The 26,984-nt window shown below is 37.3% G+C and overlaps 1 protein-coding gene across 1 annotated transcript; it reads left to right on the top strand.

The window, feature by feature from the left end:
* The first annotated feature begins 15,175 nt into the window (after nucleotides 1-15,175).
* On the top strand, nucleotides 15,176-18,632 carry LOC130461682 (protein FAR1-RELATED SEQUENCE 6-like). Its single transcript, XM_056829854.1, has 3 exons — nucleotides 15,176-15,336; nucleotides 15,799-17,404; nucleotides 17,656-18,632. The coding sequence occupies exons 1-3, from the start codon at nucleotides 15,274-15,276 to the stop codon at nucleotides 18,630-18,632; spliced, it is 2,646 nt and encodes an 881-aa protein (XP_056685832.1). The 5' UTR covers nucleotides 15,176-15,273.
* Nucleotides 18,633-26,984: the final 8,352 nt, after the last annotated feature.

Here is a 26,984-nt window from a genome sequence, read left to right as displayed (position 1 = left end):
ATGGCCAAAAGTAAATGTTTTTATGCTAAGAGTTGAGTTGACTATTTGAGACTATTAAATTAACGAATAACGATTAATTTCTAAATAAACCAAGGGTTTTAAATTCTTAAATAGTTGCTGGAAATTTAATAAACATGGATAATAATTAAGTTTCTCCTTTGTGTTTATAGGAGTCGATTTCTAGCTTGAGTCGTGATTCGCACAGTGGCCCTCGTACTTAGGTATTCCATGTACGTACATGACTAGGGTGACCACCTATCTCATGAGGACTTTATGAAGTATATTGATTGTGAATCATGTGAACTTAAGTGTTGAGAACTCATGTTTGATGTGTGAACAAGCATGTGGAGAATTATTATTGAATCTATGTATTCTACGTGAATGAGCATGTCATGGATTGATTAATGCTTTATAGATTCTATTGAACTATCATATTATGGACTTTTATAATCTTTGAATTATGTCAAGCATGTTGTTCAAATTGATATGCATGTATGAGTGTTTCACATGCAAGTTGTTATGATTATGCTATTGTACGGGATGTCTAGCATACAGTGAGCCTATTGAATATTGCCTTAGTGCATCGTTTATTCTACCGTCGTGTAGAATACATTTAAGAAGTTTATGTGAATTGAACTAAGGACTATTCTTTCTAAGGGCACATCCCGCTTGTTAACAGGCAATCTCGGGTTATCTCAAACAGTTATTTTGAGAAGGAACAATGGAGTAATTTCACTTGAATCCTATGTTTGATCACAAGTCCTAAAGGATTAAAATGAAGTGTCATTGTTTAATTATTTATTTGTGTAATTGTTGAATTCCTTGTAAGTTATGACTTTGGGTTGAGTCTTGAACATAACATACTAATTAACGTAAAGTGTAACCCGAATGAGCTTCAAACTCTTAGAACGTATATACCTTGAGTATGAGCAATGGGGGCAGTCGCTCGCTCGTACTCCTTGAATGATACAAGACGTTGTTTCATTCTTTTGGTTAATCGCTTATAAAATGCGCAGGAATTTCGTCGGTATGGTCCGAGTGTCGGTAGAAAGCCCGGCCTTATTTATTTGGTGCTTGGTGGGCTCCCAACACCCTCAGTTTCCCTCAGTGGTCTTGTTATTCCCTCAGTGGTCTTATTATTCCCTCAGTGGTTTTGTGTACTACCCATTCGAAGCTAATTCTTATTAATCTATAAGTTGAGAGTCGTGTCAAGTCTCAAGTGTCTTCATGATTAATTGTTTACTTGAATGGCTTTTGCATGTGGATTATCTTTATTGTTGAGTGAAGCATGTTAGACTAGGATTTCATTCTAGCTTGTTCGTGCTCATCTTTCGGTGACTTCGTGCTTCACCTCTTTCGGTCATGGCCTTCGCCTTAATGACCCTATGATGATCCATCCTTGCACTTGCATTGTTGGGGAGTAGATTTCAATAAGAAGGTTGGTAGAGATAACTTGTGGGAGAAGTTATCGTGGGAGTAGTGTTGAGTGACTATTTCATCTCTCGTATTTATAAACTCTATTTAATTTATAGTCATGACTGCCATTATTACAGTATGGTTTTAAACCTTAGTTAATAGATTTTCTAAACTAGTTAATGTTGGTTTTGGGCCTTGATGGTTCCAAGTTGTTTTATGACCATTAACTATTTAATGTGTTTTGAAAGTTAGTTATTTCCGCTGCATAATTCTGGTAAATAGCCTTAGCCGTTATCACGATGGCGGTAATATCTTGGTAATTCTTTTATATTAGTCGGAAAAAGGGAATTATAAATATAAGGAATTATCAGGGTGTTACAACGGATCTCGGTTCCAGTGGGAGCTGAAATCGTCAAAAGGCTAAGTAAAAAATACTCCGGAAATGAAGATATTGCCGGAAACGGAAATATGGTTCATTACGGAAATAAAAATATTATCCGAGTCGTAGATGTTGCCGGAAACGGAAACATGGTTCTTATCTGAAAATATTATCGGAAATAGAAATATTGCCGGAATAGGAAATATTGCCGGAAACGAAAATATTACCGGAATCGAAAATATTGTAGGAATAGGAAGTTATTTCAGGAATCAGAAATATTAACAGAAACGTAAATATTTGTTCGAAACGGGAATAGATTCCGGAATCGGAAAACGAATCGGAAGCTCGACGAGCGACAAGCCGGCAAGCGAGCCGGTCCATCGCTCGACAAGCAAAAGGCCGAGCGCACATCGCAAGGCACAAGGCCCAGCGCCACAGCTAAGCCTAGCGCCCAACAATGGTGTTGGCGTGTTATGCGATGGGCCACGACCAAGCAGCAGCAAGGAATGGGCCACGACCAGCAGCGAGCCTCGCTTGGGCCAAGCCAAGGTGCGCGCCAGCGTGGCCTGCAAGGCTGCGTTGGTGGCGAGTCCTTGTGCTTCTAAGCCTTGTCCGATTAGTTAGTCGCCAAGTAACTTGGGTGTTAAGTTTAGTTTTCCTAGTCTAGCTAGAATTGGATTATTAGGAGTTTAATTATTCTTATAAGTCTAATTGATTAAGAATTAATCCTAAAAATATGGGTAATTGTTCTCCTAGTAGGATTCAAATTCCTTATTTCCTACGCTATAAATATGAGGCTAGCCCTCATAATTTAACAACCCATATCATATTCTTTACTTAGATTTTGTTCAAGGGAGAACCTAATTTATAATCTAACCCGAGTGCATAAAACCTTAGTGAATATCATAGTTGGTTGAACCTAAGGCGGATCCGAACGTGCTGTGGACTTTCTACGGAGGGGCGACACTTGGAGCTCAAAAGACTTGTTCTTGTTCGGTTTGGGAGCAGTTAGGGAAGGCACGCATCACATTGTATGTAACCTAAATTATGCTAATTGACTATAAGGCAATTAACTTGGATTCTTGGCTTTACAGTTTTTCCGCATGAATTATATTGTTTGTTTTATTCATAACCTAACACCACTGCACTGGGCACCCTAAAGCCAAGGACACCACGAAGCACATGCTCCCGAACAGCCTTGGGACCCATCACAGATTCCAAGTCAGTAACAGGAACCTCCCTGTTTCCTGACCCAGAAGCATACTTCGCCATTAAGTCCCGAACAGAACGAGGAATTCGCTTCAGCGGCACATTGGCACAAGTGTCCTGGTTCATCAACCTCTCTAGAGCCGAGGTAGAAGTCGACCCCAATTACGTACTGCCGAGGTCTCTTGAAGGGTTGCATTGGGGGATCACCATCCTCGGCGACAGCTAGCACGGAAGCCTGTGCAACTCCAGCACCAACCTCCCGAGGAGCAAACTTCTCTAGATCCAAGTCAATCACAATCTTTTCAGACTGGTCAGCAGATCTTGGAGGGGGGAAGATCACCCAAGTTAGGAGAGACGGGGTCCTCGTGAGTTACGTCCTCCATGACCACATCGGCAGAAGTAGGGATGGTGGACTACATAGGTAAAGGGTGAAGGAAATAATGCCCTTGGTCCAAGTATGCATTCAATGCTAAGTCTAATAAATGCGGTTCAGTATTAATTAATTATACAAGTTAACAATTCAGTGAGATCAAGTGAGCTGTATGCCTTGCTAGAGGTCGCTTCAGTTCGAGTGGAATTAATAATATTAACCCAAAGCTTACTCTTGGCTGAACCCGTAGGGTCACACAAATAGTACGTGAACGGATCAAGTATTTAAGTTAATTAAATACTCTATTTATGAACATTCGGAAGCGACGGATCTCGATTTCAGTGGGAGCTGAATTCGTCAAAAGGAAAAATAAAGAATACTCCGGAAATGATGATATTGCCGGAAACGGAAATATGGATCGTGACGGAAATATAAATATTATCCAAGTCGTAGATGTTGCTGGAAACAAAAACATGGTACGTATCGGAAAATATTATCGGAAATAGAAATATTGCCGGAATCGGAAATATTGCCGGAAACGGAAATATTACCGGAATCGGAAATATTGTCGGAATCGGAAATAAATTATAGAATCGGAAATATTAAATATTTGTTCGAATAGGAAATAAATTCCGGAATCGAAAATATTAAATATTGTTCGAATCGGAAATGAAATCCGGAATCGGAAAACGAATCAGAAGCGCGACGTACGAAACGATCGACGGACGAGCTTGCTAGACGCAAGGCCCAGCACAAAGCAAGGCCCAGCAAGCCCGCGCGAGCGCCGAGCAACTGGGCCGAGCAGCAGCAGCGCCCTGGGGCCAGCGAACAGCAAGCCAGTGCCCATGGGCCAGCGAGCAGCAAGCCAGCGTTGTGGGCTTGCGAGCAGCAAGTTGCGGGCTGCGCTGCTTGGCTGCGGGCTGCACTGCAGCGTGGGCTCAAGAGTCACGCGTTGCCTTGTTCGGCTAGGTAACTTCCTTGAGAAGTAAATCTCGTTTTCCTAATTCTACTCAAATTAGATAATTTGTTAAATCTTAAATACTTAGGTGTTTGATTAAACGTTAAATTCTAATGTTACAATTTAACTAGAATCCTAATAGATTTAGTTATTTGAATCCTAGTAGAATTCTAATTCCGTTATTTCCCCCCTATAAATATATGGCTCATAATCACAATTTATAACACAATTCAATAAGTATTCACATACATTAAGTTCAAGAGATAATTTAATAATTTGCCTAAATTAATAATTAAGCTTTTCGAGTAAACATAAAACCTTAGATAATATTCTAGTTAATTGAATCTAAGGCGGATCCGAACGTGCTGTGGACTATCTACGGAGGGGCGACATTTGGAGTCCTAAAACTTGTTCTTGTTCGGTTCGGGAGCAGCTAGGGAAGGCACGCATCACATTGTATGTATCCTAATTATGCTAATTGACTACGTGGCAATTAATTTGGATTCCTGGCTTTATGGTTTTTCCACATGAAATATATTGTTTATATTTGTCATAACCTCACACTACTACAAAAATGGGCGAAGAGACCTCAAATAAAAGACCCATTATTTAAATAACAGATCTCTTTGATATGAGAGATCTAATATCATAAATAACAGGTCTCTAATATGCATTTGGACCCACTAGTATACCGTATGAAAAAGGAAATTAAAGATAAAAGACCCTTTATGTCTGTCCACGGGTCTCAAATCACATTGGGGCCCACCAGATTTGCGCTTGAAAAAAAATGCGAGACCCCTTAACTGGATACACGGGTCTCTTTCCCAACCAAAACTAAAAATAAATAAAATTTAGGTGACCATCTTCGTTCCACACAATCTCTCTCCTCAAGACTCAAATCATTTTGAGTTTCCATCTCCTTTTCTCTCTCTTTATAGAAACTCAGCAACCATGGTTCATCTCTTTCATCCTCTCTTCCTCTCTCTTCTCTCCTCTTCATATTTCATCTAATCCAATGTAAATGAACTATAACAGTAGATCAATTGCATGCGTTGGAAAATGGATGAATCGGAATCGCTACTAGTCAAACACCGGTTTCTGTCTATCCTCCGTCCAACAATCCCTGCCTTCTGCTACCTATCACCACCTCTTCCTTGCTTCCATTATCACTTCCACCGTTTACATTAGAACGGGTATGTTTTCTACTTTGGGTATTAAAAAATTAGGGTTTTTGTATGAGCAATTAAGTTAGGTTTTCTAATTAGGAATAATTGGTTGTTATTGTTTGTTTATTGAGTAGGGATTTGAATGTTGTTAATTTCTTGGATTCTAATGATTATAGATGATTTATTTGATTGTTATGACGTAGTGGAATTTATATTATTTGAGTTGCACGCCAAGTATTTGATGAAATGCCCAATTATTTTTTGAGTGTTTGCACGCCAAGTATTTGATGAAATACCCAATTATTTTTTGAGTGTTTGATAATTTTGCTCTCTGCCAACTTCCTTCTATGCCTCACCAACAACAAATCAAAATTTTAATTGTATTGTTTGATTTGTCGACTCTATGGTTTAAAATTCAATTAGTTGAATTGTGAAAGTTCAGGTATGAAAGATAAGATGAAATGGATTGCGACAATTGTGCTAACTGGAAATTCTAGAATGCTGGAGGAATCGCATGCATGTTGGGTTGAAGATCGTTGAAAAAATGAAGGAGGTCTCTTCATAATTTCTGAATTTGCACAAGGTCGGTTAATGTTACAACTCAAGCGAACCAATTCATAATTTCATTGAATGGGTTTTACCATTTTAATATACTTGGTTGAATTAGTTTAGATACAATAAATGAATTGTGACAACAAAAACATACATGGTTTATAATTAGTTGTCTACTTTATTGTCAAATTTCTATTAGAGCACAGAGGAAAGTAATAAACAATCAAAGATTGTGCAAACTGAGTCTTTGGCAACGTTGTGATTGGAAATCTATACTGTTTTGTTGTTATAGGGATGTAGTAGTAGAGTTTCTATGAGTAGTTTGCTTTTCTTGTATTATCAACTTATTATTGCCTTATGAGTGCCTACTGACGACAATTTATACATTCAGATCCATTAAAAATTTATAACTTGCTTTATAGTTATATGTCTTGTAACCTCTTATTTTGGTTCTCATTTGAAAAAATTCTGGAGAAATCTAGATTTGTAAAGCTTAGCTCTCATAATTAAGTGCCATGATCATGGAAATGCACGCATTGTAGTGACTGGAGGTCATGGTTTAAAAAGTTCCGGGAACTTCTAGATGATGGAGAAGCTGGCTGAGAAACTTGATATAAATGCAGAAGTCTGGTAATAATTATAATGAAAGTTGGTGTTTGAGGTTTAAAAAGTTCTGGGAACTTCAAGATGATCGAGAAGCTTGCTAATAAACTTGATAAAGCAGGTAGTATAAAACATTTATTCAACATAACTGCATAAGTACAATAACTATTATATATAGAGATAGTAATTTTGGTGTCACGTGCTTTAATCGAGTATAATACATACTTATCCCATTTTTAATTTGTTTTCCCTCTTGAGTTCAGTACTTGACTATACCATGTTTTCTGCCTTTTTTAGTTGGCTTTTTACGTGTTGTTGTTGTTGCAGGATACATATCCAATGAACTACAGGTAACGTAATGCCTCTAATTGTGCTTGTATATTGCTTGATCTAAATTATGTTTATATGGTCTACCTATTTCATTACTCCTCTGTTAAATCTTCCAGCTTCACTTTGAAAGGGTGTAGCAGCTATTTATAAACAAAATAATTTAAAATTCATATACATCTTGTCTTTGTAAGGACATCTGAGGTTGATATGACTACCTATGTCACGGGATTAGGTAATAAGTGTAGTACCTGGAACTCAATACATCCGAGTTTCCAATTAAAAAAGGTCACTAAAATAATTCCTTAAAACAAACTCATTTATATATCTATTAAGTTTCTTACCTTGCAAAAATGAGAAAGCTACATTTAAAGTTTTTATTTTATTTTTTTGTCGCCAAATCAACACAAACTCTATTTTTGGTCCATGCTTGTCTACTCGATAGTTTACCAATGAACAAAGTGTACAAGTTAATATGAAATGCTCAATTCCAGTTGGAGATTGTTTTGACTCATCTTTCTGAGTTGTTTTCTTTTCATCTTTGTATTACATTCTATTGTTGGTATATGCATGCAGTCAGTCACACTTTTGCATCTTGGTAGGAAATTTTGTTGTATATTTATTGAATATTTGGCTTACTCTTTGCTTTCATCTTTTTTTTTTTGTAGTTTGAAACCAAGTGTGATTTCGGTAATAGTCATGAGATGAATGATCCCCTAGGTGCTCGCTCGTGCCCGTTTGGTCTAATGCTTGTTGTGAAGAGCTTCTCTGATATTGAAGTACAAGAGGCCTTGCTCTTTATTACCAACCTTTTGTTTTTTTTTACTCAAGGGCTTGTGCCCACATTAGTAATATGCATTATTGTCGTTTAGGATCTTGTCATAGTTATGCAGACCTTAAAGTTTTTTTTTCTACTTTTTTTATTTTATTTTTTTGGAGAATGCATTTGATGTAATGTGAGATATTTTTTGTTAATAGTATGAATTATTATGAAATTTCCAAAAAGGTTTAATGCTAATTTTTTTTGCCTAAAATATGTCTCGCATATGCTGCTATTAAAAAAATTACGAACAGAGACCAGTAGGAATAAAAAATTTCTCTCACGTTTAATAATAATAAAAAAATAAAAAATATCAAAGAGGCCTCTTATTTTAAATATGGGGTATGAATTTGTTAAAAAAAAAATTAAGAAAAATGAAAAGAGACCCCCTTTCTTATATATGGGGTCTCCACTTATTTAAAAACATACCCTATATCTTGAATGAGGGATCTATTCCCCTTCTAATTTTTTTTCCATAAGGCTTACATAAGAGACCTCTTTTCTTATCTAGCAGGTCTCTTGTTTCTTAGAAAGAAACCTCCTCTTGACGAGGGGGTCTCTTTATCAAAGAGACCTGTGAGATAGAGACCTCCTTAGAAGAGGTCTCTTAGGCCATTTTGGAAGGATCTCTTTGCCCATTTTTGTAGTAGTGTCACAGTGGTATCACGAGCCTCTGATTAATTCCATAATCAATTATAGTTAACATGGTTAAATTTTATAAATTTGCAATGAATTAAATGGGTGATTAATTTCGTGTATGTAATTAATTGCAAATTCGTGCGATTATTTGATTATATGTTCGCGTGAGTTTTCGGCAGTTTTGTCTATAATGGTCGTAATCTTATAATTTTATAGTGAATTTCGCACGTAAACGACGTTTTAAAATTTTGACAAAAATCAAAGATTTGATGCCGAACCCAGAATCCCAAATTCGAAGCCTCACTATGACTTTTCGGAGGTTTTAGTTTTTCGAACGCAAAATTTGTAATTTTTAAGATGTTAAATTAAATATTTGCGATTCTTGTTTAATGCCTAATCTTGTTAATTATACAACCTAATTTGTAATTGTAATTAATTTGTTGAAATTCGAATAATTTAGAATTTGTTTTGATTTTCATAATTAATTAGCAATTTAATTAGGATCTTATGATTAAAAACCACCATAAAATTTGTTAAAATTGATAAGTTTTAAAATTTTATGACCTAGATTTGAACCCATGAAAATAAATATAATCGGATATTAATTTGAATAATAAATTTTTGATTTTTGCCCAAATTTAATGAAACTAATATGATTTATTAATTTGTCAATTAAATTAAAGTATAAAATTATTATTTTTTATAAAACCGATCACCAATGTTGCAAGCAGGAAGCAATGGAAGCTAAGTGTTACCCTTAAGGGGTGTTGCATTGTGCGGGCATGCGACGACGAGCAAGGGAGCTCGTCGCCCATGCGGTACAAGGCAATGAGCAACGATGCATGCGCGGCAGGCATTGGTTGTGCCGTGTGGATGGTCGAGAAAACAAGGGGCAACGATGCAACGTAGCGCCAGGCACGAGGCAAGGGAGTAGCATACGAGCAAGGGAGCTCGTATGCCTCTGCGCATGCCACTGCCTAGCGCAGGCAGCCATCGAGCAGCGAGCAGCAAGCACAGCACGAGGCTGTGCGCAGCGATGGGCATCACTCGGCCACACAACGCGGGCCTGGGCGCTGCTTCGTGCACGCGGCCCATGGCGCTGCGGTTGTTTGGTTCTTGGGCGACGCTTGGGCTTCGGCCTAAGGCCTTGCCTTAGTACGTAAGGGTCGTTTTATTTATGTTTCGGTTGAAAACGATTTTAATTAAATTTAAATTCGTAATTTAATTTTTTTCTTGGAATTTAATTTTGATTAATTTAATTATTATAAATTTATTTATACTAATTATTTTTTACTAAAATTAAAACCTTGATTAAATTTAAATTAATTAATTTTAATCAACTGAAAATAAAAATTAAAGGATTTAAATGTTATTTTATATGAGCTTTAAATTTTAATTAAATTTGTAAGTTTCTGGTTGGACTAGGAAATACAATTTTATGTTTAAAATTTGTAAAGCATGTAAATTTCTTGGTTTTAATGGGAGCTTTGAGTCATTAAACTCTTGATTAGGTCTACATTGCTTTAAGGTTGTTTATACTTTACTTGATTTATGAAACACTATATTATTATATATGTTAAGAATATATAGATTGTTATTTAAAGAAAATATTTAAATGTATTATTTATATTCTGGATATTTGAAATTTTTACGATTCTTCAAAAGATTCTACTCTTTTGTACAATACTAAATATGAGTTTTATTTATTATAAAAACACGTTAGACAAAAAAATTTAAAATGTAATTTTTTTATTACACACATAATTTGTCAGCTTTGGTATGACTGTAAGAGTATCTCATATAAGTATATTTTATTAGTTTTTAAGAATTCTTAATTATATCATGAAAGTTATATTATATTATTGGAACTTTATTGGCGAATAGGAGGACTAAAAAAGTATAGGAAAATTTGATAATATTCATCCAACCTTTGGCCGATTTTCTTTTATTAACCCCACCTACGACATATTTTTTAATAATCCCACCTTTACTACCCAATGACTTTTATTGGGCCCAACAGGTCATAAACTTGTTGTAGGCGGTAATATATCCCTACGTGGTAGTACTCTCTCTCGATATATTCAGTCATCATCATCAATTCATAACCATCTTGTTGATTTTTTCACTGGTTAACGGTCATTTAAGCCCAATTAAAGTCGTTGGGTAATAAAGGTGGGATTATTAAAAAATATATCGTAGGTGGGATTAATAAAAGAAAATTGGCCGAAGGTTGGATTAATATTACCAAATTTTCCAAAGTATAGTATAAACAAAGAATATATATTTAAAAAACTGAATAAAAAATATAGTGATGCGTAGTACAAAAATTCTCTCATAAAGGTTACTGCACCTAAGTTAGTTATAAAATTAAGCTACCCCCTCACTTCCTAATATATACTTCATACGTATCTCAATAAATTCTTATTTAGTCTTCTATAAATTTTATTTTGTGCAATATTCTGATCAATTAGCTAGAGGCTATAGGCTAGAGGACAGTTAGACTTATTCAGTTAACTAGAGGACAGTAGTGCATGACAATGAACACAATACCAAGCAATACATGCAACAACAACAGTGCCGATCAAAAGTGCAGAGCAAAGTGAACATTATGGAGAATGAAGAAGAAAGAAAAATAATAAAATGATTTATTTTAAGAAATAAAAAGGATCTAATATTCAAATATATTACTTGTTAAAGACTTATACTGGTTTCTATACTAAATTTTACATACAAGGTCTATTCCGAAAGACTTTGAACTACATAACTGTTCAAATAATATGACCAGTGAATAATATCTATGAGTTACTTCTTCATTATTCAACAACAATTTCCATAATGAATTTCACATACATTCAATATTACCAAAATCAGAAAAATGATGAAAATTTCGAATAAAAGCCAATATAATCGTTAATAAATTACCTGATGAATATCTACATCAGAACCTCCTTTCGAAATATCATCCTGAATAAAAACAATGCTACATGAAGATCAAATAGAACAAAAAATAACATAGAGATCTAATCACATGAATATTACTATGATAATTTCGAAATTCCAATGATAATTTATCAGTTCAGAGATACAATTAGACCTCTGGGGTTTGTTATGATATCCATTCGTTGATAATTCGACCTCGAATCCCTTGAGCTCTTGATCCATTGTTTCCTTGAAGGCTTTTCCATTGTCAAGCTCTACTTTTGCGACATCTAGCTTTAAAGACCCTTTTTCTGGTAGCTTTGCAAACTTGCAACTGAGTTTAAGACAACCAGCATAACCAGCACCCAACAACCTTCTACTGCTGACCAGAACAAAGCACGCTTCGGCCTTGAACATACAGACCAACTGCTGCAAAACTGTATCAGCTCTGTAGACCACAAGGAGACTAGTACCATGGAACTAGTTGACCTGAACAAAACCTGCTGATCTGAGCAGAAAGCTACAGAGATCAGACCTGCAATATGCATGAGACATAAAACAAAGAGTAGAACTCAAATGACAATAACTTTGAAAAGCTTGTATAAGCCAGTTGTATGCGTGCTTGTGAGGGAAGAACATCAACGCACAAGATATGAATGAAAAATCTTGTTAATAAATAGAGATTCCAGTCACAAAACTATGGCAATAATACCCAGTTTAGCAAATGAGAGAACGAAAACACTACATCAACACATACAACCCTATCATAACCAGATCTGATGCTTTATAAAATGTATTCAGAAACCAATTGAACAAATTAAAAAATAATGAAATGTATTCAAAAACCAATTGAACAAATGAACGAAGAAATAATTAACAACAATTTTATTAAAAAATTTAAAATAGTAAAACTTAAAATTTAGGGAAATGTTTCAATTCAAACCTATGAGGAAATCAGCAGCATAAGTGAATGTTCTTAGGGGAGAAAAGCGACAAGGACAAGGAGAGGACCAAGGGAGACCAAGAACCCAGCACCAGCAACAAGAACAACACCACCATGTAAACACCGACGTTAGCGGTGGAGTGCTCGTCGCACCACAACAAGACAAGGGAGAGAATCAATTGAAATGGCAAGGGTTTTCCCAATTGGGTATTTTAATTTAATTCAATCTAATTAATGAAGTGATGGGTTAAGAAGATTACCAGTTCTTGAGGAGGCAGTAACAACGGCAACAACACCACAAGCGGTGGCGATGAACAGAGGAGAGGAATAGAGGAGAGAGAGATAGAGAGAGCAACACAACAATCAATAATAACTAGAACACCACCAACAACAACAATAGCAACACTAACGAGAAGAAATGGTTGAGAAGTTTCACCACCACCACCACTAAAAACCCCACCCAAAACACAGAAAGCATACAATAATTCAATAAAACTTAGGTTTTAAGTTACGAACCTAGAAGAGATAAGGGGAAAGAAGAGCGCAACAACGGTGGGGGAAGGAGGAAGAGCAGAGCGCAACAATGACAAGCAGAGGAGGAAGGCGCGGAAGAGATAGGTGAGCGTGTGTTCAGTGAGTTTCTTCCTTTTGCGGAGCCGCATAGACAGAGAATGTGAAGGAAGGAGATGAAGAGCGGGAAAATGAAAAAAAAATTGAGGCCCTTCTCTTTTTTAGGAACCTTGTGCTGCCCCGTTTTTTGAGACAATGTTTTGTGTTGCTTGTTTTTAAACAAGCCGCACTTGAGTTTAAAGTCCGTACTTGAACAAAGAGAGTTTTTTTAATCTAAAATGAGTCGCGCCGCACTTGTGAAAATGTATTTTTCAATATTTTTTAATGTTTTCAAGTGCTGCCTTTTAACTAAATGAGCCGCACTGAAGAGAAGCACATGACGGTTTTTCTACTAGTGTTGGTCAATAATCTACGTTACCTTCCAATAAACTCACTTTGAACCTTTTGATTGCCCCATAGAACAAATTCAATTAAATAAGCATTGTGTGTAAAATGTGCACATGTATTGATAAAGTTGTCACATGAGGAGAGTGATAGAGGAGCAAGTGGAAAAACTTTCAGTTTAACGTTTGAAATAATTTCAAAAAGATACCTAAAGATAAATGGTCAAATAAAGGGACCGGGTGGGGGCGGGAGGGGTGGGGGAGTATTGAATAAAAGACTTGTGAAAGAGTAGGGAAGTGACTTTGTTGAGATATACTTCCTCGGGTTCTATGTAGTTGGAACATACACTTTTTCACAATTTAAGAAAAAAAAAAAAAGAATCAAACTTCTTTATTGATAGGGTAAAAATGGAAAGTAGTTCTAATATTTTATTTAGTGTGTGAGAGGTTATAGTTAATATGGAGACTAAAGTAAGGGGTGAAATGTCAAATCATACAAAATAGTTTTCTATTTATAGAGTGTTGTAATTTTTTCGTTTTAGAGAAGTGTTGTAATTTTTTCGTTTTAGGGAAGTTTTGCAAATTATCCGTTTTAGGGAAGTGTTAAAATAAAGAGAAACAGAGTGAACACTATATTATACAAGGATAAATAGCTTTACCACCTACAAATATCAAAAAATTGTACTTTACAGCCTAAAAAACTAAAACTTGTATTTTACCACCTAAAAAAATTAAAATTTTGTTTTTTTACCACCTAAAAACGGAAAAATATATGAAACCCTTTGTTGGGCATGCTAATTCAATTTCCCTTTGACTTTTTACACTCCATCTGCGATTTTCATTAACTCTTTCACCTTCATCTCTTTACTGCCACTGAATTTTGTCAATTTTGTCAATTAATTAATGAGAAGAAAAATTATGTGAATTCATGGAAAAGAAGGAACCAGAGGAAGAGAAATGAGTTAAGTACTTGAAATCGTAGAAGAAGAGAAAATATCATAAATCTCGTAATTACCCCTTTTATTCTCTTTTACAAAATATTTTTTCTTTTTCAGATTTTCTCTTTCCTCTAATCAAATGGGCAAAATTGTGTAATTTCTACAATTTACCCGCTGCATTGGTTTTTGTGCAAAAAGAAATAATGCAAGCAGTGGCGTATCCAGGTTTTTAAAATAGGATACACACTGTTTAAAAAAATAAAATTACCAAAAGCATAAAATAAAAATGACAATTCAATAGTTTTTTGTACTACTAGTAAACCATCGTCTGACTGTTATACTTCATATTAATTAAAATCATTAAGGATTGAAATTTGCAAATTAAACAAAGAATAAACTACGAAAAATTCATATTACTCCGTATAAATTATTTTGAACAAAGTACGAACAATACTAATTAAAGTACTTACCTAGGATTTAACCAATCACACCATTATTTCATACAGTAAATTACTCCGTATAAAATTTCTTCCACTTTAGAACACTGCTTAACTAATGAATTGATGTTAAAGGGAGTATTATGCAAGTAACACCGCTGTAAAAAGTAAAAAAGAAACTAGCAATACCGCGAGGAAGTCTTTGTGTATACTAGGTATACCATTTAAATGGTATACTAGCAATAGAATAATACTAAAATCAGAAGTGGGGTCATTAAAGTTAGAAAAGAAAAAGAAAATGGGGGTTAAATGTAAGCGCCATGATATTTTGGTGAAATTGTAGAGAGAGAGTGAAAATTTCCCCCAATTGCGCCAATGTCAGTGTTGAAAAATTAGGCGGCAAAAATGGTGAAATAATTTGCATAATTTTTTTTTCGTAAACTTTAATTTCTATTCTGTTTAATTTCTTCCCCCAATTTCTTCCCCCAATTTCATAATTATCTTTCAGATCTGGTTTGTTTGATTAAAAATTTGAAATCCGTATGAATGAAGCCCTCGAATGTGGAAGCTGGGCTCACCTTGTGTATGGTGTTTGTCATGAAGTAGGCGTGGATAAGTTGGCCAAAAATTGGTAGGCGCCGGAAATGAGAACTTCTAAGGAGGGTGAAGGAGTGGTTGGAAGCAAAAGGAGGTTGCAATTAAACCAGGTATGTTTCCAAGTTTCCGTAATTAGTTGTAAATAAACCAAACATTTCATTTTTTCATACAATAAATGCATTCAACTATTAGTGGAAAAATAATGTCGAAAATTTTATTAAAACGAGGTCATTCAATTCAGTGAGTAGAGACTGAGAATTAGTTATGGTATGAATTTTTTAATTATCCATGTTATAAATTTGAGTAATGTTGAAATTACGGTTTGAATTTGGTTACGAAATATGGGGAAAAAAATTAGGATAAAGATGATTGGGATAATAATTAGGATCTCAACGATGATTGGAATAAAATTTAGGGTATTGTTATTGATAAATTGTGAATTTACGGAAAACATTTTGTTAAAAGAGGAAAAGGCAATGGGGAACACGAACTCATTGGTAAACATTTTTAAGGTTTGGTATCGGAATCCTGTACCATACTCCAAATTAAACACAATAAATTTCATTATGTAGGTTCTTGAATTGGATGGGGAGGAAGAGTTGTTGGATGATGTAGGGGAATATTGTAGTGATGATGGGTTTGACGAAGATGATGGGGTAGGTGATGGTGTAGAGTCTGAAGATGGTGGAGTTGAGGAGGTAGAAGTTGGTGAAGAACGTTGGGAAGATGACGAGGATGATGTTGTGGATGATTATGATGAAGCATTAGATGAAGGAGATGAATTAGATGAAGATTTGTGTATTGAAAATGATGATGACCTGAATGAGGTTAATGATGATAATTATGATGAATCCGGAGAAATGGGAGTGGGGCGAAACACTACTTGTATGGAGGATGGAGACATTGGATTCCCTGGTGATGGAGATGGGGTTTCAACCATTAACGCAGATTTGTATACAACTCCTACGAAGCGGAACAAAGGTCCCGTTCTACCGACCCCTTCTGTTGGAATGGCTTTTGCTAATTGGGAAGCATTGAATAACTATTTTCAATCCTATGGGGAGCAACAAGGTTTTGGTGTAGTGTGTATGGGAGGGAATAAGAGCGGGGTGAAAGACAGTGAAACGGGCAAATCGAATTCCCTGAGGACCTATGTTTGGCGGTGTGAGTGTCATGGAAGGCCAAAATACCGGCAGATGGTGAATGGCAGGGTAGTTACCTGCGCAGAGGAACCAATTCTTAAGAGGAAGACGAAGAAGTGTAGTTGCCCTGTTATGCTATATGGGGCTCGGACCAAAGAGAATTTATGGGTTGTGAAGAGTGTTGTTACTGAACATTTGAACCACATTCCCACTCCTACCAAGTCCAACCATATTTCCATGTTCCGGGTCAGGAAAATTACTCAGACAATCCTGAAACAGATTGAAAATGATCACGATTCAGGTGCACTTGTGGCTCAGATTTTCAATAACTTAGCGGGAAGAAGGAATGGTGTAGAGAATATTGGTTTTATGAAAAAAGACGTGCATAATATTTTGAATAGGAGGATGCGATTAAGGCTACGAGATGGGGATGCTGTTGCGATGATAAATTATTTAGATAAAATGACAAAGGATAATCAAAAAATTTTCCATCTGCACCGGCTTGATAAAACAGGGAAGTTGCAGGATGTAATGTGGGTTGATGCTCGTAGCAGAGCCGCGTATGAGTACTTTGGGGATGTGGTTTGTTTTGACTCCACGTACTTGACAAACAAGTATGAGTTGCCATTTTCGAACTTTGTTGGGGTGAATCACCATGGGCAAACAATTTTGCTTGGATGTGCATTAGTGTCTCATGAAACCGCGGAAACGTTCGTTTGGCTCTTTAGGGCATGGTTGTCTTGTATGGGGGGTAAAGCTCCCGCTGCTATTATGACCGACCAGGATGCGGCTATGAGGAAGGCAATTAGAATAGCAATGCCAATGCCTAAAACCAGACATCGTTGGTGTATGTGGCATATTATGCAGAAGTTCAGCCGAAAATTGGGTTCGATGACTGATTTTCCCCAAATAAAAGTTGCCCTACAGAATGTCATATACAACAGTTTGACCCCTGTTGAATTCGAAGAAGGTTGGGCTGAAGTGGTGGAAACTTTCAAGCTGAAGGAGGCTAAGGAAAGCTACAAGTGGCTAGTAGGTATTTTTCATTGTTTGGTACTACTTTTAATTCTAATCGTGATATGATAAAGTATACATCATACGAAACCGCGATAACATTTTAGATGGGTACACGTTTTCATTTAATTATGTACCAAACTGCAATAAAAATTTGATTTACATGTGCAATGTGGTTGGTATTTCATATATGGCATTGTCTTTGGTGAGAATGTCTTTCATGTTCAATTCCTTTGTTGTTAATTTACCTAATGACCTTTTTTAAATGTATAGGGTTGTATAATCAGCGAGAAATGTGGATACCTGCATATGTGAAGCATATTTTTTGGGCGGGGATGCAGACGACTCAGAGGGTTGAGAGTATTAACAGTTTCTTCGACGGGTACTTGAAGAAGAATACGAGATTATATCAGTTTGCTCCTAGGTACTGCAAGGCCATGGAAAGTAGGGCCAATGATGAAAAAGCTGCTGATGTGAACTGTTGTCGTTTTACTCGGTCTTTGGTTGGAGAGTTTGCTGTGGAGAGGAAGTTCCAGAAACTATATACGGATGCGAAGTTCGTTGAAGTCCAGATCCAATGTATGCGGGTATGTTACGTAACACCTATTACTTCGAAAGTAGTTTCTGATGTGGAGGTTGAGCATACGGTGTCTGACAAAGTATGGGTATGGTCCAAGTTCTTGAGAAAGGAAATATCTTTGGCAGGCCGGAAGCGTATATACGTCGTGCTGTTCAACAAGGAGACCTCTTTTGCAAAGTGTGACTGCAAACATTTCGAGTGCCACGGCATTATGTGTAGGCACATCATTAAGGTGTTGGACGTGGAGGATGTGGAAAATGTGCCTGTTGGATATATAGTTGACCGATGGAGGAAAGATATACAACGCAAGCACACTCTTGTGAAGGTTGCTTATCATGATCCCGAGAAAACAGAAGAAGTTAAGCGCTATGACCGGATTATGAATGCGGTGGAACCTGCTGCCCTCCGTGGATCACTTTCCGAGCAGAAGTTGGATTTGGTCATAGAAGGTATTATGAATATTGTGTTACGTCTTGATGAGAGTGATGCTCTTTCAGCATTTGGTGATAACGAATCTGGTGCACTGACTTCCGGGGGGAACAGGATGGCGATTGTTGGTCCTACGACACCAGGCTCCGTTAACAAACCTCCAAACAGCGTTGGGGATGATACTACCACACTTACCCCCCCCCTATTATGGTTAAAGATCCTGTTCCGCGAGGTGGTTTAAAGGCTCACAGGACTCGTGAAAAAAGATTTTTACAACCAGGTGAGAATAAAAACTCCGCAAGGAAGCAAGTCAGGAAAAACAAGAGTGTTGTACCACAAGACTTTCCAGAAACCAGCAATTGTCAGAACACTTGCCTTCCTCAACACAACTACGTGCAGCCGCCAAACACCTTCCATCCTGGTTGGGGATCCCACGATCAATGTGTGAGTGAATCACATACGCTACAAATTAAACTTAAACAAATATTGATGTGAGTTTGTGATATTCTATTTAAACACATATTGATTTGAGTTTGTGATATTTCCAGGGGTATAGTGCTGATTACCCGCCTCAAATGGCTGGGCAAGTAAGGGGGACTATGGTATACCCTCAGCAGAACTACAACAATGGGGTATCTGTTCAACAGTTTCAGGTGATTTTTTTCGTGTCCTTTTGTACCACTCATGTTATTAAATGTTTATTAACCGTCAACAACATTTACCTTGTATTTATTAGCGTTTGACATGTATACAGTCATCCGGAAGAGTAAGTGGAGTTGTTGCCACAAATTTGTTTCCCTCAGGACAGACAGAAATTCGCATGTCTGTGGGTGGGATTCGTATGACCCCGGAGGGTGGTGACGTACTTTTGTCCCAAGACCGTTGTGGTATATCAATGTCACAAAACATATCTGGTGGTCCAATTGCCCAAAACCGATCCGGTTTACACATGTCCCAGAACATTAATGGTGTGCAAATGTCGCAAAACTTGAGTGGAGTGCAAATATCTCAGATGTCGCAAATGTCCCAGAATGCTGGTTCCATTCGTTACTTCACCAGTAACAGCAGCAACAGAGGTGGAAATTATCAAGAGGCCGGGACTCATTATATGCCTGCAAATCATAACCAGCACCGGCATAGTTTCCAGGTTGTGAACGAAACCTCCCATGGGGATCATCGTAGTTATCAACCAACTACTAAACACTTGTTGCAGTCCAATCCGGGTTTTTTAGTCAATCAGGGTGGGTGTGGAACGCATTCTACACATGGCGCCAGTGGTAATCCAGTATTCACTCAAGACCTGCTCGGTTGTCATGACCTTACGAAGAATTAGAATTGATTTCCATGGTGAAATCCACCCAATAAATCTACCTTTGTGGTACGTTATTTGAAGTTGATTGACTTCCATCCAATAAGTCTGAATTATGGCGTGTTACCATATGTGCATTCCTCTGTAACCATATGATTTAATTTGTAACCCAATTTGGGGTTTACAGGATGTCGTAACTTAAATAAGGTTACTTTAGATACTTTCGTAAACTGAATTTTCATAATTGACACAGAACTCTGAATTACTTCGTGTTTGCTATGTACTAAACCATGTATAATTCGGTAATTTGGTACCCTACTTCGTGTTTGCTATATTTAACAGTATTTGTGTTAGTGTTTTTGCGGTTTTGTGTTAGTGTTTTTGCGGTTACTTTGTTGTAAAAAATAAAGACGAATAATACGTATGAAGAATAAGAATAAGACTACTAATACGAAAAGCATCATCCGCAAAATATTACATGGAAGGCAGCGCCGCCTAGGTTGAAACTATAAAATACACCTATTACATTTCCGACGAGCTAAAGGTAGGCAATGTCTGAAGAACAACAAATAACTTACCTGTTACTATTACGCCATAGAAGTAGGATAGAAAAATCTACCCAAACCTAATAACTAAATAAGTCATGGTGATGAATACTATGCCGATAAATACTACGCCGTAGTTAAGCTAGTGCCTAACTAAGTTCTTATACTATAGGTACAAAACAACCTACGTCATAAGTACTACACACACACTGATGGGGAAAATTGTGTATAACCCTACATAATAAGTACAACACACACACTGATGGGGAAAATTGTGTATAATAGCTCCAGACTCCGGCGCTTACAGTTCCAGTTTACGCGCAAGTGGTTGCTTCTGGAGCTTCACCGACTGCATAAATCAAATAAACCATTACAATGAACTAAAATGTTTTCTAATTGTCTACATTACATAGTTCGTATGAGACATAATAACAGCGGTAGCGGTACCATACTCACCCATAACGGTACCATACTCACCCATAAAATATCGGTATGCATTGTAATGCAGTACTATGTACACCTGTTTGGTACTATGGAGTCAACCCAATGCAGTAAGCATACCTGTTTGGTACCCTAATGGAAGTACCAGACGGTGTAAAACAAAGCGTTGGGAACCGAAATAAGAAATTAAATGAAGTACCTCAAAGAAGACAGTAAACAGGAGGTTGGCCGAACCCAAATCAGATTCATTGTAATTTGGTAACAAGTCGTTTCCCCGCCACATAAGGACAACCCCTCCGCATTGATTCTCAAACCATTTGGATTGATATTCTCCTGGTAAGTTGCTAATTAGCTCCCTGCAGTCGTTGTTACTTATTCGGGCTTCAGTAACCACCATGAGTGATGGATGGTGCCTTGCAAACATCTCAAAGAAGGTGGCTCTGAATGAGGGTCTGCTCATGGATAGGGCGTTCCATGCAACGACCACCGTACCTCGTGGTATGAAGGCGGAAACCGCCATCCCAACCATAGTCTTTCCCTCTAAACACACCTCAGTGTAAGCCCGTCGTTTGGTCTGAAAATACCCTGGAACAACAGTAATTTCCACCCCAGTAAACGTATGTTCCACACTCATAACATGAATAGCATGAGCGTTGGATGCAATGAAAACGTGGCTCCTTGAATCAGGGAAATTGTACACAGGGAGGTCGTCCACAACTACAGTTGGTCTAGGGTCTACCACAGCGAGGAGGTTGTTCGGGTACAACAACCACGACCCTTGTGCAGCAAGCCGGTTGGAACACCAATCTAAGTAAGCCCAAAACCCAAGATGCATATTAGGGTGGTCCGTAATTAAAGGGTGGTGTGCAGGCAGGATTTTACCTGCAGAGGTGACCATCACAGAACAAGGGAACATAACAGGGTGGTAAGGCAACTTACTAACGGCACAATAAAGCTGGATATTCAGGTCAGTTTTGATTGCGTGCGGCACACGGAGACCATTCTCTGCGTCTTCGACGTCGATGGAGTAGTAAGTGGTGTTGTAGTTCAATTCAGGCCCGTTTGAAGATTTTGGCTGGTCGAAGTACATTATGGCTTTTGGGTGGCAGAGTAGTGTTCGGCTGCTATCACAAACAAGGATAGATTTGCCTTTGTCCATTTTTGGCAGGTTTGCCGGTGGAGAATTTGGAAACAATTAGGGTTTGAACAGCTACAAGGAGAAACAAGTGGTTTGGTTTGAGGAGTCCCCACTGGAAGGAGGTTGTCAACTATAAAGGGAAGTGAATACTACACTAAAGTTGTCGGTGAAAAAACGTAGTGAAATAAATTCCTAACAACCTAGGTGAGTTTAAAAGTTATTACGTTGCTTGGTACCACCAGGTTTACTGATCTTATTACTTGGTACCGCTCCAGAGTCCTTTTTTCAGTAAATGCAAACTACTGCAATTTAACGTTATCTGCATAATTGTTCTTATTGTTGAGTGAAATCAATAGTTGAATGTTGAACACAAGTTATCCGACTTTGGTGATGTTTTCGTTTGATTCAGTAGTTTGGGACACTAATATTGTTGGTAAGGAACAACAGACTACTAAGAATCGGATTTTAGGGTTATGTGTTGTCGTTACTATGACTTGTATAGGGCACTATTTTTGTCGGTATATGTAACAGTAGACCACTAAGAATTGGATTTTAGGCAAATGTGGTTTCGTTATCATAAGTAGTTTGGGACACTAACATTGTCAGTATGGAACAACAGACTACTAAGAATCGGATTTTAGGGTTAGTTACTATGACTTGTAGGACACTAATATTGTCGGTATGTAACAGTAGACCACTAAGAATTGAAATTTAATAAAATGTGGATTCGTTATCGTAAGTAGTTTGGCACACTCATATTGTCGGTATGGAACAGTAGACTACTTAGAATCGGAATTTAGGGTTATGTACAAGTTAGTGATATGTTTGAAGGTAAAGGGTGTAGGGTACTTGAATGTGTTAAAAGTCGGATATTATAGGTCTTTAATTTGCCGTGACCTAATCGACACTAGGGTGTCCGAACATTGTTAACTCATATTTGAAATGACTCCAAACCCAATATTAGTAAAAAAATGTAATGATTACATTTGTGAACTTTTATTAGTATTAGTACCTCATTAATAGGTTGGGTACGTCTTACAATATAATGTGTTTATGTCTTACAATATGTGTTTAAAATTGAAAATTCTCACGTCTTAGAATAAGATGTGTTTACGTAACAATATAACAATGTAAGATTACATGGTTGTCTTAATTTACGTATGTTATGATGTTCGATGATGTTATCCTGATATTTATATTCAAAATATCAAGTGTTAATAATTTATGCAAATACGGAAATTGAAATTTTACGATTTCATGATGACCACGATCTGTACGCATACGACCATGCAATACACTTAGTAAGACTATTACTACATAATTATATACATATGTGGTTATAAAATGATAATTACCTCCTAACTGAATGGATTAGGTAAATCTAAGGTAATCGGATTGAATGGATTTTTGAAATCAACTATCGGGTTCTTAACACCACTAAGTACGAATAATTTACCAATGCGATTAATTAATTAACCGATACGATTAATTAACCAATACGATTAATTAACCAATAACAAATACTTTACATTAAGAACTAATTTTAAATTTAGTACCCAAACGTACGAAATGGCCTATCCCAAACAACGTAGTAATAGGAGAATTCCAAAATTATTTTGAAACATTGAGCGGGAATTTTCCCGCCTCCTTCAGTAAAATTTCAAAAGTTTTGGAAGCTTGTCAAAGAATCTTTCACTTTGACCACCACAGCTATATAAGCCACAAGAAGTTGGCCACATCCTACCTCATGTTAAATAATTTAAAATCAAATAACGCCGGCTAATGTCTCATAGTTCTAATTCCCTAAGGTCACCGCCGGCAAACGTGGGATGCGTAGATGGCCGGAAGATGCTCTGGTGCGAGACGATCAGTTGTCCAACATGCATCACTTGCATAACTGAACTAAGGATTTCACAGACAACCACAAATCCACACAAATTATATTTTAAATGTCGATTTTGTGGGTGGTTCCGGTGGGTTGAAGATCACAATTTAATAACAGAGGAAAACATGCTGCCATCGCGTCTTGTTGATGTTGGGCTGGACCGCGTCCTCCACCGCCTCGACAAGATTGAATCAAGCATTTGGATGTTGTATAAATTATTCGTCGTTTGTCTTATAGTTTTTGTGTATTTTCTCCTCCCAAAGTAAATCGACGTTTCCTTTGTAAAAGATCGTAATAATCAATAAAAAGCGTATTTTAAGAGTTGGGCAATTTCATCAATATCTTTCGTATGTAAATTACATCTGTGTGTCGTATTCCCGTAAGTTTTGTTCGCGTTAATTGGGGGACTGTTTTTAGTTATTATGGATTAGGGAAATCTAATATTGATTAGGGAAATCTAATATTACCTTTCATTGGATCTTTCCGTCTGCAACGCTTAGCACATCAATAGACGTCGTTTTGCTCGGGAAGTCGTTCCCGGGATCACAGCCTACGTACGAATAAAAGGAACAAATTGTTATATGTTTTATCAAACATTATTGAGCTACATTGAACCACAAACATACATTCCTCCATTGTAACCCCCATTTGTACACTATCCAACATTTGGTGTTTTATATGCCCTCGTTTGGTATTGTAATACCCCAAAATACGTGTTTTTCTCGGTCAAATCAGTTTTATATGGATCGAAAATGCATGGCCGAAACTGAATGGTTTGGTACACCATGTAGTTATTGTTTCTGTACCAAACCGTCGTTCGGAACCTTATGTCATACTATATGTCTATGTAAAACGGAAGACACTTACATGAAATTGTAACGACGCAAGGTGTTTAGGTTTTGCTCCCCCCATTTGACAAACGGGATCATGCCAGTACGTAATCGATGGCTGGACTTGGTTGACAGACCAGAACATAACAACACCCCCGGCTCGTCCTTCGGGACCGAATAAGTCGTGTTGGTACGTCCCAGGCAGTGTTTGTGCGATAAGCAGTAGTTGAGGTTCATTTATTCTTGACTCGGTCACGATGATAATGGACGGTGTAAGTTGGGAAAATATGCGATAGAAGTGTTCCTTGAACGAAGGCCTGGTTACACCTCTAGCATTCCAAATGACCACTAACATTCCCTTTGCCAGTAGTGTCGGTGTTGTATGACCGACGTATTGTTCTGTTGATCCCAGGTGAATATGGTGGTAACCCTTTTTATACAGGTTCCCTTCACGGTAGAAGACATCAACGTCAATTGAGTGAATGTAGTTAGAGTTTTTCATGACATGAAGTCCATCGGTGTAAGAACCAAAAAATATAGGGGTTTTTTTGATTGGTACAGTGTATACCGGTGTTTGGTCAATATGTAGTACTGGAATGGGATCAATGAAAGGTAAGTAATTATAAGGGATTACCTCAAACGCCTCAAACTCGGCCCTACTCCTAGCTTCCCACTCTATGTAAGCTAACTAACCAGCTGGAATACGACCACCCAAGTCTTCGGGGGTGGGGAGGTGGAATGGTAGTACACGGTTGTTCTCCGTTACCATGAACCTACCGGGAAATTCTTCTCTGTCCGATGTTTTTGAAAATATTGCCCGTACGATAGTGTCCCTATCAACGGGGTTCCACTCCTCTTCCCCTATGATCTCGTCATAGGTCTGAAAGTAAAAGGTCCGATTTATATCCAACTCATATCGCATACCCGCAGCCGGGGAGAAGTACATTGCTTCGCGAGGATGATATAGGAGGTTCCTGGTTGGGGACGTTTCATTGCTTACACATTGTTTTAAAACGTTTTGGGTTGGTGATTTTGGCATTAGGCTTCCTTTGATTAACAGTATAGGGGGACTTCGGGTTTGATTGTAGGGGAGGACCTCAAGTCAGTCAGTCGTTAGTGATAAATAGGGCAACTGGTAACTTTAATTACGGACGTTGGTGTTAAAGTACGTTGTAGTTATTGCATTTCCCCTAAAAATTTTATAATACATAAACAATACAAATTCAGATACTTTGACCTTGTATTTTTTCCTCGTATTTTTTGTGAATAGTACATTACACAAGTAAGTTTATTTTATGTCTTTTCATTAATATACTCTAGTTACGCCAACTACCCTTTACTAAAGTTGTACTTAGACTTAAACCCCAACCACCAGCAAAGGTAATCATTCATTGTTGCATTCCTTATCCTGTACTTCTATAATTAAAATGAGGCATTCCTAGGTTTTATTTCATTTTGCATCCAACTTTCTATAGAGATTTAACAAGAAACTACTTCCAGTCATGGCGGGTGGTCCTACTCGGAAAGAAAATAAAAGGTAACTTCTGCTAATGTATGACCTTGTTCTGTTAAAGACAAATATGTGATAAATACGGCTTTTTTGTTGTGTTTATATTTATATTACACCATTGACATCTATTTATTTTAGTTTATTAATGTCGATATTCAAAAATAACACTTAGTATGAGGGAGATATTCAAAAACTTCATTCTCTCTTCACATCTCTTCACAACAAAGCATTTCATTTGCAAAATGGAATTTCCACCAAATGCATACCCCAACGTCTGCCCTAACCACCATTACCGTTATGATCATGTCGCACAACACAAAACTGCTCGCAAACCAGAGCTCATACAAGAATTCGAGATCGACCTCGCGGAAAAGTACGGCCATGCGGTGGTTGCACGAGACCAACACGGTGATGAACAGCCCACGAGCGTCGATATTGTTGCAGGAGATGAGAATGTAATGGGTATCATATGGTCTAAGATGGACAAGCCAACTAGGGCTAATTCAGTGTTCGCATGCAAGAAGTGGGCCACGGAACTGATCAATCAATACTACCGCCCCAACTTCGACTGCAGATTCTCCGAAAGAGTACGTACCGTTAATTTTCGATACTATGAGATCCTAGAGTACAAAGAAACAAATGGCACTTACACAAGGATTAAATATAAGTGCGTCTGTGACCTGTGGAAGGAAGCATCAAATCTCTTCTACCCTAGGGAAACGCTGCTCAATGTACCAAGTGACATTGATTTCAATAATTTCGATCAAAGTGGGAACAATGCAAACTACAATTGGAGGATTCAGTGTGGTTCCATGTAATGTCTTGGAATTGGAATTCTCTACCCTTTTTCGTTCTGTTATTTCAATGTCATAGTTTTAGGTGTGTGATTGTTTTCTTTTCATCTTATGTTTTGCTTAATTTTATTTCAATGCCCT

Source organism: Spinacia oleracea, chromosome 5 (assembly GCF_020520425.1).
Source record: "Spinacia oleracea cultivar Varoflay chromosome 5, BTI_SOV_V1, whole genome shotgun sequence".
In the NCBI taxonomy this organism is placed as follows: Eukaryota; Viridiplantae; Streptophyta; class Magnoliopsida; order Caryophyllales; family Amaranthaceae; genus Spinacia; species Spinacia oleracea.
The sequence above is the reverse complement of the archived record's forward strand: the minus strand, read 5'-3'. Positions and strand labels throughout refer to the sequence as shown.

Excerpts from the sequence above, each read along its gene's own strand:
- LOC130461682 (XM_056829854.1), top strand. The coding sequence starts at position 15,274 with ATGAGAACTTCTAAGGAGGGTGAAGGAGTGGTTGGAAGCAAAAGGAGG. Across the intron at positions 15,337-15,798 it reads GGAGGTTGCAATTAAACCAG|GTTCTTGAATTGGATGGGGA; the intron begins GTATGTTTCCAA and ends TTCATTATGTAG. Across the intron at positions 17,405-17,655 it reads AAGCTACAAGTGGCTAGTAG|GGTTGTATAATCAGCGAGAA; the intron begins GTATTTTTCATT and ends TTAAATGTATAG.